Source organism: Saccoglossus kowalevskii, chromosome 2 (genome assembly GCF_978046115.1).
Source record: "Saccoglossus kowalevskii chromosome 2, keSacKowa6.1, whole genome shotgun sequence".
NCBI classification, from domain to species: Eukaryota; Metazoa; Hemichordata; class Enteropneusta; family Harrimaniidae; genus Saccoglossus; species Saccoglossus kowalevskii.
The window spans coordinates 5,237,642-5,255,073 of NC_140642.1; the positions used below are offsets into that span (position 1 = coordinate 5,237,642).

Below are 17,432 nucleotides of genomic sequence, written 5' to 3' on the forward strand. Positions count from 1 at the left end.
TTTTGAAGGCTCCAGCCAGCTCATATTTTTTAAACTGGAAAAAACAGACGAACAGAATGAAAAATAAAATCTATAAAAAATACCAGGTTGCTCTTTCAAATTTCCCCAAAGCCTTACCTATATTCTACCAATATCTGCAGAATAAATCAAGAAAACTAGACAAACTGACTCTATTTGCGAATACTTAACGGTTGGCACAATTGGAGGCTTGGAACCAATCACAAGACTGGTTATGAACCAGTTGAGCAAGGCTAACCTCGATGTGGTTCGTAACCAGTCTTATGATTGGTTGTTGACAAATGCTGAACCAGCCACGCCTCCAACTGTGCCGTGCGTTCGGTCAAACCGTGGTTGTATACGTCGCTATGAGTCCCATATCGAACAGGACGCGGCATGACGACTACCGCCCTTGCGAGATCTCACACAAAGCGCAAAATGGGACTCAATCGATTTTGGCTAGATTCCAGGAAACGCAGTCACAACCCTGGATTTTTATACAGTTTCTTGTTTATTTGTATGGAAGTGTATATATTCGCTGAACTGTGCGTCAGATCACGTGACCCGGCTGGGCTTGCGCGTAGAGGCGGGGACCAGCCAAAGTGTATATATAAATGGCGAAAGCCGGGTTACCGCGAAATAAATAAAACACGTGAAGCATACAAAACTGTTTCAAATCGTAATACAAAGGGACTAAACCATTGTTGGTAAATCGAGTTACTCGTAAACTTCGTGATATGGGGAAATCCAGCCTTGTGTACATGTCTGTTGTCCCGTTAACACACTGTGTCGGGTGGCGTAGCACAGGGCTTCGGGGAAATCCCGCAAATCACGTGAGGCACAGTAATTTCCACGCGCCCTAAATATAGAATCGTTGTCATGAATTCCTCGAATAAAACAGTCTTTACGGGTACGGGGACCATTGCGTGACCGATTGCAGTCAATTACTGTACGGGTACGGGGACCATTGCGTGACCGATTGCAGTCAAATTGCCTGATTTTCTCAAGGTGACAATATCATGGAGTTCCGTGCTCACAACCAGACCGTTCTGTATAACTGCGAAGAAGGCGACTTACTGGAGTTCGAGAGAGGAATGTACTCGCACTGGGGAGTCTTCATCGGTGATGGTAATGTAGTTCATTTGACGGGACAAAATGACGGGATAAAAGACGACATTGGCAACCCGACACATTTATTCTCTGTGTGGGGGAAGCAATTCAGCAAAGCAGAGGTCAAGTGTGACGATTTCTGGGACATAGTTTCCGACTGCAAAGCGAAGATCAATAACAAAGACAGCAACGGTCGCACTGCATTATCTAAAAGCAAAATAGTTGAGAATGCACTCAGTAAATTGGGAAAGATTGGCTATAACGTTCTGTGGTATAACTGCGAGCACTTTGCTCATTGGTGTCGATATGGCGAGGAGAAAAGTGACCAGGTATGCCCACTTAGTCCTAATAATGTGTGTAAATACCAAATACCCTGTAGGAAGTTGTGAAATCTGATTAAATAATATCTTAGTTTTGGCTTTATTTTATTTTATTTTGATCTATTATATATTTGTTGATAGTTTGTTTTATAAAGTTTTGGTAATTGTGAATGCCAAACAAGGCGATAGTTAAAAAACACGCCGTACAATACATCTGATTTTAATCAGATTGGAAATTGTGTTGTGTTTTAAAATGTAACCTTTTTATATTCACAGGTAGATGGATTTCTGACTTACATGGCACTTGGTATTGGTGCTGCCGCTGTGTGCATGTTTGCTGCTGACCGTGCCACAAAGTCGTCCAAACAGAAGCAATGATTATAGTGAGTCACCTTGCGATGGAGATACAGCTGGCGATAGAGAGGGGTCTATTGACGCTTTGTTATGCATTTACGAATGTTGGCGCTCTCGGTGACAACTACGATTTTACTCCTATTTTACTATTCTAGTTATTATATGGACATGGATATCAGTGGCGGATCCAGCAAAATGTATTGGGGTGGGGTGGGGTGGGGGGTCCAAGCTACGCTTAAGATATACGGACCATAAATCTCAGAGAAGCTATGCGTAATCCATATGATACGAATCGTCATGCGTTGGGGGGGGGATGCCCCCTGCCCCCCTCTGGATCCGCCACTGATGGATATTATTTTCCCCCATCCTCGATAAATGGAAAACTTACATTTTCAACAATATCGAAACCATGGGCATCGAATGAATGTAATTCAAATAGTAAATAAACTTGTTAGTTGTAAGCTGGGCACTGAACACTACATAGCCTCTTGTTTTACGTTTATGTGAATACAAACATCACAATAGTAGTAGCAACTCGATTCTGTAACGCTATTTTTAATGAATTGTTTCCGGCTCCGTTTTACTGTGTGTGTGAGTGGATTCATTCGCCAACTGATGGATATGTAGTACTCTGGCGATTGTTAATGGCAATATCGAATAAAAACGCGTTGTAGGGTTGTCAAACACTTTATTTTACTCCCGCTTCACTTCAATCAAGTACACGACGTACATTTACTTACAATGGCTTGCATTTCACAGACTTGTCATAGCTCACTATTCACCTAAAACTGTAACAAATATGAATAGAAAAAAACAAACAATGTATTGCAGTGAGAATGAAAAATACTGCTGGACTGAACAAGCGACTATGCGGTCAGTAGAGCTCCGCTCTAATTTACAGAGGGCTGTGGCAGTTACTGTAGAATACTTTATTTCTGCTTGGAATTAATTTTCGATGAAGGAATGATTCAGTGAAAATAAAATCCAGCGAACATACCCTCTTTCCTATATTTTACATCACATTGTCAAAAATCAGTGAAAGTAAATTCATACAAAGAACAAAATGTCTTTTTAGCAAAAATTAATTTCAGCTAAAATAAAGCATTTTACAGTACTAGATGATTAGGAGAAGTTAAATCTATGACAGTTTAGTAATTGTGGCAATGGTCACTCAGTCTGAAAGGGCATATCCCGTAGGAGGAAACGTATGTATGTATGTAATACATGGATGAAATTGATGATATGGGTGTACAGGAAATTGAAGTTGTTGTCACTATTACCAGAATACATGTTTGCATTATTTGGTTACTGTACATGTGACTGAATTGAAAATGACAAAGTAAGACAATGTGACCTTGACCTTTCCTTGAAAGATCTTGACAGAGGGGTGACCTCCTGACACCAATACACATGAACCTGACCCGGCCTTGAAGATTGTGGGGAGGTGTTTAGGTCCTCCACCCTCATTGTTCAGTATCACCCATATCCATGCTAACAATGGATGGACGACGACAACAACTCATGTGGTCAATTCATGAGCTCCGCTCAGTCATCTTCATTACTATTTATTCAATATTTAGAAAATTCAAACACTGATTCTCTGATTCTGCCTGCTATATGCAGACGATTTACTTTTGTAATCTAAATAAACAATGCTTTAAACTGATTAAAAATATATTGTGAAAAGTGGCAAATGGACATCATATCAAAAACCAAAATTATTATGTTGAACTTGAAACAGTTTCTAATTATTCCTACCTGGGAATTAAGTAGTTCAGGCAAACTCCATAAAGCACAAAATTATTTAGCAAATAGAGCGTTGAAAGCATGTTTTAAAGTAAAACAACTTTTACACAGTGACATAAATATCCCCGTTAAAACATATCTAAAAATGTTTAAACCAGTTTTACTGTATTCCACTCAGATCTGGCCAAGTGACAATATTAAACCAAAACAAAATATTTTCAACAACAATAATCCAGCAGAAAAAAATCACATTACAATTTGAGAATTTCTCTTAAAAGTAAATTGCAAAGCATCTAGTATAGCATGCTTGATGGAGTTGGGTCGCTACCCTCTCATTGTTACTAGTACAATTCAGATGGTAAAAATTTTGGATAAAAATATCACAGAAGCCAGAATACACTCTTCTAAATGAGGCGTATAGACTAGGTATTGAACTAGACAAAACTGGCACTTCAAACTGAATGTCAAGCATCAAACAAACTTTAAACTTAGTGAACATGGATGACATCTGGAAAATCCACCCTTCTGAAACGAATAACCAACATATTACCACATTCAAACAGAACATAAAACAGGTATTTCAAAATAACTGTTATAAATTTCCATTCAATGACAAAAAAGGAGGCAACCATAGAAACAAACTACGCACTTATAGATGCAACAAAAAGAAAATTTAACTTGAAAGTTATCTTGAAATAGTAAAAAAATCCATTCTATAGATAAGCATTGACAAAATTAAGTATAAGTGCACATACATACAAATTGAGAAGGGCAGATATACAAACCACGCTTTACAAGAAAATGACAAATTTGCCAGAATAAAGAAATTGAGGATGAAAAACATTTCCTCACGACGTGCTCACACTATGATGGATTAAGAAAAGACTGCCTGAACATATTTCTTGCAACACCGACCAATCAAAACAAAGAAAATAAACTAATAAATATACTTAAAACAAAAGACAAAAATATGTTAATGAATTTAGGCAAATTTGTAACTTCATTAAATCAAAATTACCAGCTGCCTCGTAATTTAAAAAACACATATATAATTAAAACGTTGAGCATTCTTCACATAATCGAAGAGTCCAAATCTTGACAATAATTATTCCATACCTCTGTGCCTGGGTCGACTCTTAAATAATGTATTAATAACAAAGTTACAGCATCTGCCGGCTGACACCCCTGAAAGGATCCCAAGGATATCAAAAGTTGTCAACAGAGGGCGCTACACTGTAAACTAAAAACTTTGGAATAAAGCCTTCACGAGTACCGATATATTCGAACTGTTTCCAAGAATAAACACGTATGATACGTATGTTTAAGCTGTATCGTTGCCCGTAGTATATTAGCAACCTTGTCAATTTATTCGTTTTTTTAAACTAGCAGCTTATGATGAGAGGCTTTTGCAGTGAGTGACTTTCGCAGTAACTTTTAATTTCATCGAGCAGAGAATTAATGTTTTAAATGTCTTTAACAACTGGTGCTAATCTGAAATAAAGAAATGTATATATATATATCAATTATTACTAACGAGATTTGCATTGTCATCAATCATCATCAATCATCGTGGTTGTGGCTTGTCATTTCATTTGGCAGAGTGGTTGTGGACAAAGTACATGACAGGATTGTGTAGTAGAGTATAATAATAATAATAATATGATATAATAATAAGTATTGTGATTACATTAAATCAATAACAGAAAGTTATTTTACAGCAAATAATATTGCAACATGATATAACATGCATATTAATTATAATTAATTACTATGCTGTGCACACATTATCTCAGGATGAGGAGTCATGTCAAGCGACAACATAGTTTGAGATAGGTTTATTAACATCATAGGCAAGGCAAAGACATTTCAAGTCAGTATTTAACATTAGCTTCAAGTTTCTTTCTTTCAATCTTCATTGGTAAGCATATACACTTCGTGAGCATTTAGCAAATTCTCTAAAATGCATATAAATTAGCATATAGTAAGAGTCGATGTCATGTCTTTAGCATCGACATTGGAACTATTGTATTGCACTGTCGTAGATGGGGGATTCTGTAAGTCTGAAATCCGAAAAAAATGTTTACCTTTATTTAATTTTGGGAAGGGGGTTTTATCAAAAATTAATAATTACATCATAAAGTCGGGAAATCGAGTTTGAATTTGATTTTCAGTTAATGTTACTTATAACTTAACTTATAAATTTCAATTATTCCGAAATGTAACATATTCTACCCATTTTGTCACCTACCCTAACATTCAAAAGTATGGTTATGTAGCGCAGTGTCAGTCGGTTGTTTGTGTTGTTGAATTTCCTATACGACTTTTGTTTAATGATCTATTGTTTACTATGTGATTTCCACTTCAGTGAATGATTAATTTAAATTGATTTGAATACATTTGATAGATTTATCAACAGCGCAAATCAACCCTGAATCATTAAGGAAATAGAGATTCATGGAACACGAGAGATTTGTTATACCCTATTACATTTCAGGAATAATTTTTCATAAACAATAATGCCTACTTAATAAGAATTGTACATTGCACTAGATTGCATGCTATGTATTCTAGAATGAAACAGGGGGTTTTAGTGATTCGTCGGGTCGTATTAGATGTATTCTAGAAAACCACAATTATAAATTTTGTGCAACCATACCACAGCTGTTTTGTAACTATAATAAGAATGAGCACTTGAAAACTAGCATTAATTTCCCTGGGAGAAATTATATGTGTGTGTGTTGGTTTACATGCATAACGATGAATATATTGTGATCACGTGAACCACGTGATCTAACTTATTGTCTTCCTCAGGAGCCATTCCCTAAATGAATACATTCAATGTGTTTGCCACTCCGACAAAAACAAATTAATATGATACCTGTATGAATAACATTCTGGTCTGTACTGACGTGTTGTTATTTTCTTGATGGTTAAATTCCTGTATCTTTCTGTATTTGGCGCCTGGGATATCACACTCTTCTACCTCTACTAGTATATATGACGAACCTGCAAACATTTTTATAATTGCATTCCTGAGATAAAATGAATTCTCATAATGTTTAGAATGGAATCAGTTAAAGATGCATTATGGGTGAGAATGTGGTGAATAATAATGTTTAGTATAGTTGTTTGATAAATATATTAGACTATGATTTACATTTTGATATTTGGTCTACAGTATGCAGTATTGAATACAAATATTGAAAAGATATATGCATTTGTACATGTTGCATATTTAATGTTATCAACTAAACAAATCTCGATTGTTCAAAACCTGGGGGCGCTGTCACGTTGCTTTCTAGGCATGCAGTCTGACCTTTTTCAGATCATATCATATTATAACATCTAATATCACTTGATATCCGACGTCCATCATATTTGACGTCCATGATATCCGATTGTCAACATCAATCTCAAACAGCCTAGGATTTATTTTAGCAGAAAACAACACATACAGTTCACATTGGTTATTATCAAAGCGCCTACTACTATAGTGGGGGAGGGCGGGGGGGGGGGGGCAAAGAAGGAAATCTAGTACAGGTTACAGGAAATAAAAAAAGGCATTTTACGTTTTTCAGAAAATAAAATGAAAGTTTCATTTCCTGTAAAAAATAGGTTTTACGATTTATAGGTAAAGCAAATTTCTAATTACATTTTACATTTTTATAATATATTTGATAATTTGTGTTTAAGAAACAAAATTGGAAATTACGTACGAATTACGACATTTAATGTGGAAAATGCTTTATACGTTTACAAAAAATAAGTTCTTTGTACAAATTACGGGGAAAAAAATAGCTGATTACATTTTGTACCCTACCCATGTATACGAATTTACGTTTCTTATTTGTTTAAATTACATTATTACGAAAGTAAAAACAATAGATTACAGCTTACGAAAATACCCCTTGCCGACCCTCACTATATATACGGTCAGACAATAGCTGGTTGTGTAACGATTTAACTCTCTTGAAAAACATAAAATCAATGAACTCAATATCTTCACCACTCAGCGTGGATAAACAATTCTACCTTAGGTAATCAAGCAATTTGTAAATTTTTGCATGTCATGTCATGAATAGCTTATACACAAGTTATGAAGTAACTTTTTCAGTTCTGGCTGTCACGTGCATCCACATACATTTGACCACTATGAACCCTTCCACGCACTGTGTGGAAATCAATACAAATAATCAGATGTCATTAGTAAAGTGTTTTCTCTTTCGAGAGACGTTAACAATTTCAATACTATCTGTGAGCAAATGGTTCTGAACTCCTGATATATATGCCGAGCATTGTCTTTGTATGAAAACCGCGTTATATGCTTATCTATGCGTAAATCTAGAATAATAAAATGAGTAGCTATATAGTCAAGTCACTGTGTGGCGGGTATGCTAATAGAACACACTATGTTGTTGCTGTAAATGGGTCGCTCATAAAATTGTTAAAATCTTATACCGCATTTTACAGGCTTGAGAATAATAACATAAAAGGACTGTTGAATGTTTTTGTGCGATATATATTGAATATATTTAGTTGACGGAAATAAAGTTATTATTCTTGTTGTTGTTGTTGTGCATCTATTTTGGTTAGAACATTCGAGACTCCCCCACGTATGTCAAAGCCTTTAAATGCTAAACCCTGTCGTCAACAAATTTTGCAAATATATCATATTATTTTCTGCATTAGTCTTAAATCATACATTCCCTATGATTCTATTCCGATGTTAACATATATTAGTTATAAGGTTTTAATTAATGCTTTTTTACAAATACTTAACTCTATAAAAACTACTCATTACAAAATGCATCTACCCTCTATTACACTTTTTGTCAGTCATTTTTTTATTACAAAGCGCATCACGGCTTATTGCAAAATGTGTAAGTAATTACAAAACGTGCCTGTACACACGTTGATATTCCACTAATACTCAACATTGCGCATAATGTTTTCAATAACTTTTACACTTCAAGTTACCTAATTAGTATTCATTTCGAGAAATCAATGAGCAGTTTGAAATTTACGTAATACAATCACGCGTGGAGCTCACTCCTGCAAGAAACTAGTAGCGTCTCAGAGTAGCACCAAACCTAGACTGGCCCAGTCGTGGCAATTTTATTGTTTTACAACGAGTTTGTAGAATCTTCCGCGTTGACGAGAAATTACAATAGTAGTCGCGTCAGACCACGGCTAGTCTACACCAAACCACAGGCGCCCTCACGTGCCAACCCCCGGTTCCTATCAACCAATTGTTTTTTATTCTCAGCGTTTTTCTCTGGAAATCAATGAGAGAGGACTAACTTATGGCAACTGTTACATCAGTGTGTGAAGGTGTGTCTGGGTAACTATTTATTAGTCACTCCCGAGCTTCCTGAGAAAAGACAAAATGCTTGTTCCCATTAATTTTGTAGTATTTCACATGATTACGTATACATATTTTTATTTTTGAAACATGTTCATTATTTGTAGAAATACACTCACACGACCATGAAAGTCTGATCGTCCGGTCACTTTAGATGCTGTTTATTTATATCTACTGACTATTTTTATCAACCGGAAACAACATTTTCGAAAGAACCGACAACAATAATGCGTCTCCATTATTGGCAGCCATTGTTGGATCAGTCGTATAATTATCATGCTATTAGCAGGCCTGTGTATATTATGGAAGGAATAAAATAATTGTTCTAACCATGTTTGACACATATGGTTAGATCAACGCGTGCTCATTAATATCCGAAAATGATAAATGGATTTGTAGACATGAGTGGTGTGGGCGTGCCTCAACATATTGAAACATATTGAACTTCAGTCAGCCAACTTCATAGTGTACTTCTACTTTACCCAATTAAAGTTTCGTTTCCAAAAGGATGGATATTTATTTTCACCGATATGTTGTATCTTCAACATACTAGGTAGTGGGATTAGACATGTAACAGCTTTATCGTAATAAGGTTTCTTAAATGCAACCAGTTCTCGGGTTTTACGATCTGTTTTGTATATTTGAGTACATGTAACTTCTTCTTTTATAATATACAGATCACAATTCAATATTATCGCATAATGATTTACCAGTAATTTTACAATAACCTTCTTTATATTAAATGAACTCGCATATAATTAGAGAGATGTAAATGATAATGAATCACGTTGACGAGGAATTCGTTAGTATTTTAGCGTCAGGGGGTAATTTGGACGTGGAATTTAATCATTTCTTGTGGGTGCAGATATCAATATATACAGACTGTCACAAATGTTGTTACACGGGCAAATGACAAACAAGTCAGAATACACTAAGTATACATTTCAAAACTGTACTATTTGTTTCTAACCACAAACATAATAGCCGATATATAAAAAGGACGTAGTTTCATTTTTTTGAAAAACGCAAAGGAATCACCCTCAAACTCAATATGCAATGTTTATGAAAGGTATTTAATAATCTCCATAAATACTAATTCACAGCCAGCAAATGAAATTGAAAGTAAATGCGACAGATAATGCATAATAGTATTCAGTTAGCATGCGGTCGGTGCGATCTCACCAGCAAATAGTCATTAAATTACATTGTCGTTGTAGTAACTTCAGGAAAGTCGACGATCACTACTTGATGCCATGGGGTTATTTCAAAGCAAAGAATGTTCAAGCCCTTTTGAGGTAACGCTTAGCAACAAATGGAATTCCAGGTTTGACGAATGTAAAGATCATTTCGTCGCCGATTACCTCTCTCTTTTCCACTGCTTCACCTTCGTTGACTCCCCTGATGGCCATCTTGTCGCCTTCTACTTTAGCAATAGCCACTCTTGTCTTGCCGAAAGGCCCTATTTCTTCAGTAAATGGTTCATCTGGTTTGAACTTCTGTACGACAGTTTTGTTCTTGGGACCTGTGAAAGACATCAGGTAGTAGTCGCCATCTCTGGTGCACTCCACTGTTATCGGCACATCAATCATTTGGTCTACTTTCTCTGGTCATGGTCCCTGCAGTAATTTGGTACTTTTAGTCGGTTCCGGTGGCATTGGTCGACTCACCAGTTGGCAACTGTGACAACTTTTACAAAATTTCTCAGCTTGTTTGTCGATTCCGGGCCACCACACTTTGGTCCGTAACGTCTGTTTCATGCCCACGATTCCTAAATGTCCCTCGTGCACTAGTGTCAATACACGTTGACGCAGTTTTCGCGGTATGACAAGTCTGGTACCACGGATTACCAGTTTTCCCGATTACGCATAATCCAGAAGACGCTAGTATATACAGCTTGCAGCGATTATCTTCCCACTGACCGAATTCGATACAATGTCTTAGTGCGACTAGCTCTTCATCATCTGCTGACGCTTCCTTGACTTCTTGGGTTGTCTTTGTGTTTGGTGTAGCAGATACAGCAACAAATTTGACGTAGTCGTTGGTTGGCGAGTGTATTCGAACTGACGGTTGATTTTCTGATGAAATAAGTCGCGACAGGGGGTCTGTGATATTTGCCTTGCCAGGTATGTATTTCACCTTGAACTCGTACGGTTGCAGTCTCAGAACCCAACGTTCGATCCTAGCACATGGTTTAGACTTTGTCGAATAGATTACTTCAAGTGGTTTGTGATCGGTACATATTACAAACTCAGTTCCATATAAATATGTATGAAACCGTTCACAAGCCCATACTATGGCTAATGCTTCCTTTTCGATTTGTGAATACCGACGTTCAACATCTGTCGTGCTTTTACTCGCATAGCTGATGACTCTGTATACCTAGTCCAACTGGGCTGGCATCTGCTATGATTTGCGTGTCCGCGTCAAAGTATCCAAGGATTTCAGCACTCGCGAGTCGTTGTTTGAGCTCATTGAACGATGCTTTCTGTTGTTCGCCGAATTCAAATGGTACACCTTTCTTCGTCAACTGCCGTAGCGGGTCAGCTATTGTTGCGAAGTCAGGAATAAACCTAGCATTGTAGTTGGCTAGCCCGAGAAACTACGAACTTTGGTTGCAGTTTCGGGTTCGCGTGCATTGAGTACTGCGTTTACTTTCGCGTCGGTTGGTGTGATTCCGCGTTTAGTTAGTAATAACCCCATGAAGGTTAATTGTGACATGTAAAACTCACACTTTGCTTTGTTTAATGTCAGATTTTTCTCTCTCAGTCTCTCGAGGACTTGCGCTAGTCGTTTATCATGCTCGGCTTCATTTTTCGCATGCAGGATTATGTCGTCGGATATGTTGGCAACACCTCACATCCGTGTAGTACTTGTTGTATTACGTGTTGATATACTTTGGGTGCTGCATTGATCCCGAACATAAGACGCTTATATCGGTATAGTCCGCAATGTGTAACAAAAGTAGTAATACTGCGCGATTCAGGGTCAAGCTCAAGTTGGTGGTAACCCCATCTGAGGTCAAGCTTGCTGAATATAGTACTTTGGTTTACCTCATGTAGAACTTCTTCTACCGTTGGTATCAGGTGGCGTTCGCGAATAATTGCTTGGTGCGCCTGACGCATGTCCATACATAGCCGGATTTCCCCATTTGGTTTGGGTACAACGACAACCGGACTCACCCACGGTGTTGGGCCATCAACTGGTTCGACGATGTCCATGTCAATTAATTCGTCAATCTTAGCCTTGACTTTGTCACGCATGCTGAACGGTGTACGACGCACTGGTTGAGCTACCGGGCTCACTTCAGGGTCAATATGTAGTTTGATTTGGTAATCTTTCAGCTTACCGACGCCGGTGAAAACATCACTATATTTATCGGTTATTACTGATTCACTCCTAATGGCCTTAACATTCGCGCCTAGTTTCAAGACTCCTAGTTTGACTGCAGTCTTTTTTCCGAGCAAGGGTTCTCCCTCCCCATTGATGACTATGAATTCAGTTTCAATTTGCGTCTGAAATTCGTGTTATTGCAGTGAAGCTCCCTTTTATTTCTAGCGGTTTACTGCATCCATATGCGTACAATTTCTTGGTTGAGCTTTTTGTAAAGTCAATAAATTTTATTTTCAGCTTTTTTAGCTTTTCCCATAGATCAATATCAATTATGTTGCTGCTGGCTCCAGAGTCGATTACCATATTAATTGGAATACCCCCTACCATCACTTTGATTTTCTCAATGTCGCATCTCTGTTGGACTGCAAATGTATATTCATCCCCAGACTCATCAGCGCTGGCGTAATTTATGGATGGTTTATTTCTCCTTTTCCCTCTCCATTTGGGTTTAGGGTTGGTTGTTTTTGTTTTACACTGTGCTGCGAAGTGGCCTGGTTTACTGCACTTAGAGCAGATTTTCCCTCTGGCCGGGCACTCGGGATCTCAACCATAATGTCCCACTTTCCTGCACCGGTAACATGTAGCAGCGGATTTTGCACTGGAGTTGTTTTCCTTATGAAACTTTTTTCTCCCTGTGTTTTTCTCTTGTAAACGGTGAATGGGAAATTCGTTACTCTTAGTAGCCATAACCTCAAGTTGAATTTCGACAGCCTCATATGCAGCAGAAATTTCTACTACCTCCTTCAGTGTCAGTTTCTGCCCCTTCTCTAACAGTTTTCTACGTAAACCTGTTGATCAGCAGTTTTCAACCACTTGATCACGTATTTGTTTGTCAGACTGGGCCCCATAATCGCAATCTTTCACAACTTGTTTCAGCCTGGTCACAAATTGGGCAAGACTTCCACTTTCATGTTGTTTCATGGCTCGGAAAATGTGGTTCTGGTAGGTAGTGTTTACTTGGGTTTTGAAATAATTGTTCAAAGCCTCCTCTGCCTTCTCATATTCATTGGCACTACCAGTATCGTCCAGTGTTTCAAATATTGTTTGTACATCCTCACCAGCTGAATGGAGTAGCAATGCTCTTCTCTGTTGTTTGTTGATCTCTTCACCAGCAGTGATAATCAGTCCCTTGCTATCAGCGTACATGGTGAAACTTTTCACCCATCTTTTCCATCATGTGCCAACACTGTTTGGGTCTCCATTTGGGTCGAATGGTTTCACTCCCGTGATGTCACCAATACTGATTCCAGCCATTTCTTATTTTAACAGAATGTTCCGTGATGATTACTTTTGATCTTCGTCGCCAGTTGTAGAGTGTCTGATACTCGATAGTGCAGGATGACACTGGATAATAATTCACAAACACACAGAATCTAATCTAGTCAGCCATGATGGATTTTTAATAATCAAGCACGCCCTCTACTGGCCATGTATATTAATTACAGGTCAAAGGTCATATGACATAACAGGACACTACAATGTATTCCTGTATGTATGATGCATGTGCCAAATATGAATGAAAAGGGTCCAAAAGCCTTGGAGGTATGATAGTATATATGGTCAAAAAGCAAGATGGCGGCCTGCAGTCTGCCATCTTTGATACGAAAAAAATCAACTACACATGTATCTTAACATGTATATATCAAATTTGTACAAAAACTGACAAAGCATCCCTATGATACCACATTTTTAAACAACAAAATGGCTACCAGTCAGCCATCTTGTATTGAATCAGTAAACCACTGAATGTGCATATGAAGCACATGCAAAGAATGAACACGGTTCTGAAATATGACCCCGGAAGGATGGATGGAAGAGACTTTAATTTGTGTGACATTATTTAGTTGTTAGGTAGCTGTGTAGCTGTGCCTGCACTTGACAGTTCATCAACCCATTATTATGATTTTGATGGTTCGATTGTAAAGAAATTCTGTTTGATATGGGACTCATAGCGACGTATACAACGCACGTAAAATACATTGTTAGATTACACGAAATTCAAACTGCTTTAGATATCACACCAGCAGATTCTCACGTTCTGTCCAAAGATGTTCAAGTACCTAAAAGTTGGATTTTTTTTATGTTGATGGTGCCTGCCTTCATGTCTGCATCACATGGCACATTATTAGTGCATTATTCATGCTTTGGAGTCGCTTCTAGCTAAGTTGGCACAGTTTATCCCCATTGAATCAACTTACTCGTATTGCCGAATACAAGAGTAGAAACTGTACAGTGGCGGCGGCACCGTGGGGGCGGTCGCCCCCACGAAAAATAAGATGAAACGCTCATCCATATTTGTCACTAAAATCCACCGCAAATTTGTTCCCCAAAATGCAGGAAATAGCGTTTCAGAGGGTCTAGACTTAAAAATTTTGCAGGGGAACCCCTGTACCCCCCAAAAAAGGTTGCGCTTTTGGCCCTCAAAAAAAGCTGCTGCTGCCCCTACTGTACTTCCAGGGAATCTCTGATTTGAGGGAACAGTGTAATCGTAACATATTCAGAGAACTCGCTACATCTTCTGTCAATCCAATGACTGATCATGATCTCAAGTTCCTGTACATATCATCCTTGCCAGGGAGAAAGGAGATATTGCCCTGCTCAGTTATCTTAAAACTTGTTATTACATGAACAGTTTCTAGTACCAAAAGATTCAGGTGAGCTAAGACCAGTAGTTGGTTTGTCACCCTTAAACTCATCTTTCGATCTAAAGTCTACTGCAAGAGCTATTATGGAGAAAAAATATAACTGAAAAAACAAAACTGAGAAGTTATGAAAAATTCAAAGAATCTTATAATTTTGAAAAATACTTGGATGTGTTGAATTTGAAACAAAGAATTTCAATGACTTTAAAAGATGATGTAATAATAAAAAAGATTGGCAACTATATTTATAACCCATTTCTGAATCAAGAAATGAAAATGCCATTTAATATGTAACACTTGCTTTTTCCCATTAACAACTAACTTTCTTTTTATAGTAGTAGTTGTCAAACTAATCTTTATTGCTATTAACTGATAGAAACAATGTATTTCTAAGGATGCAATAAAGTTATTATTACCGGTATTTTTAGTAGTGTCAAGGACACATACTAATGCAGCCAGCAAACCAACCTCTGTTGAGGTTTGTGGTAGAAGGAACAGCGTGGTACGCTGAGTAATCTGTTCGCCCTCTGCTTGGCAGCACGAATGTTTACAAGGAGGTGCAAGGTAATGGTAATTTTAACTTCGCACACCGGGCATCTTTGTATACCTGTACATAATTGACTGATTTCTCCACCATCAACTAAGGGAGACGAACTCTAGATGGACACTTACAGTGCACTATAGCATTCCCCTTGTTTCAATACTAGCGACAGTTTGGCTCTACCAAACAACACACAAATGACACTCATCTGGTGTCTACTAATATACCAGCCAAGGCAACGGCAAACACATCATTCATATCCCTCTATGCTTCAGCTGGTAGACTTTCTTTACCATGCTGCAAATATGGATAAGATGTCGTATCTAAAGTGGGAAACATCAAGTCTGCAATCAACATTGCTTGTCAGCAAGTGCCAGCGCCCTCAATTAGCCAACAAAACATTATACTCTTTTTAACGATTATTATTTTTGCATGTATACCGATCATAAAAAATAATAATGTAAACTTGTCACATGAACCCGAAACCAATTAATCAACAAATGTTACAAATAAAATTTGTTATACAGTAAAAATCACAAATTAGAAAGAATGATTCAGGACATTTGACAATTTTAAAAAAGATTACACTGCTATGAACCGAACTTTATTAGTACCTGTGTACCTGTATACTATATATATTAATATATAACATAGAATTAGTATGGCCAAACCTAGGACTAGCAATCATTGTATATTCAAAGAAGCAGATATACATTTGTTCACATCCCAAAACACCAATCATGAACAGGATTTGTAAACAGTGTGATAGTAACCTTGTGAAAGATGAAATACATTTTCTGAGGGAATGTTCTAAATACAACATTTTTCGTCAAGACATACTTTCCAAAATTAACTAAGTTCCCATCACATTTGATTAAAAATGCTGACAAATTAATATACCTGACTCTACTGCGCATGCTAGTGTAATTAGCGCATTTGCATAAAATGCTACACACTGATAGAAACATGTATTATAAAATTCATGAAAACTTAATTTATAATCACAGCTATGGTGAGGACCCCTTGTCTGGTGATTCTAATAATGAATCATCAGACACTGGAAATGAAAATTTCCAGCCAAGTTACTGGAACAGAAATTTTCTTGGCGATTAGCAAATCACCACTGGAGAAAGAAATATTTATGTAGGAGTACTGCTGGATTAAAACACACAGATTTATTGTAGTGTGATGTTAATATATAATATTGTGTTTACAATACCAATAGCCTCTGTTTGTTTACATGTATTTTAACAGACTGTAATTAATATGCAAATGTAACTTACAAATTGGATCTTTAAAATGTAATTATCTTAAACCACGATTATCCAGTGTAAGAGAAATTAAGGCCGCCAGTACTAGTTAATAATAATATTTGATTCGGCAGTGGTGTGGCTAGCACCTTTCTACTATTACTATAAAGGTACTACCAGTTACTTATGGTTCTCCTTTCTCATTTCCCTTACGGTTACTTTTTTTTAGTAACCGTGTTTCACTCAATGTTTGGCTACAAAGCAGACCTTTCTTCCCCACTCAACCTCCCCTTCACAGTATTTTTCGCTTTATTTGTTATAATTTCTGTTTTTTAGTGTAGGTTTTATAGTAAGATTGTAGAATTTTTTCACAGAGTTGTATTTACCCTAAGCTAGCGGAAACTTTTGTTGGTATGGTGGCTGTGCTGGCATGAAACCACAAACCTACCTATTTAAGGTAGCGAGACTATTATTTGTGTTGAAAATTACGATTTTCACATTTATTTATCAATTGATGAAATGCACTATAAACTTTCATATGATAAAGTCAACATAACATAGAATGTCATGTAAGTTGGTTAAAATGTATATTTTCTGAAGGGAAGCAAGGCAGCCTCAGTAGTGTTTTCCAAAATCAACAATACAGGTTTAATCTGTGTGCCTATAAGTTTCAAAGATAAACTCAAGACAAAGCATTGTTAAGATGTGTTATCAGTAGCT

At 37.2% G+C, this 17,432-nt stretch overlaps 1 protein-coding gene across 1 annotated transcript; it reads left to right on the forward strand.

Moving 5' to 3' along the window:
• Positions 1–872: 872 nt before the first annotated feature.
• LOC146748065 (phospholipase A and acyltransferase 3-like) lies at positions 873–2,465 on the forward strand. The gene is made up of 2 exons (XM_085508217.1): positions 873–1,436; positions 1,704–2,465. The coding sequence occupies exons 1-2, from the start codon at positions 1,017–1,019 to the stop codon at positions 1,803–1,805; spliced, it is 522 nt and encodes a 173-aa protein (XP_085364343.1). The 5' UTR covers positions 873–1,016; the 3' UTR covers positions 1,806–2,465.
• The last annotated feature ends 14,967 nt before the right edge of the window (positions 2,466–17,432 follow it).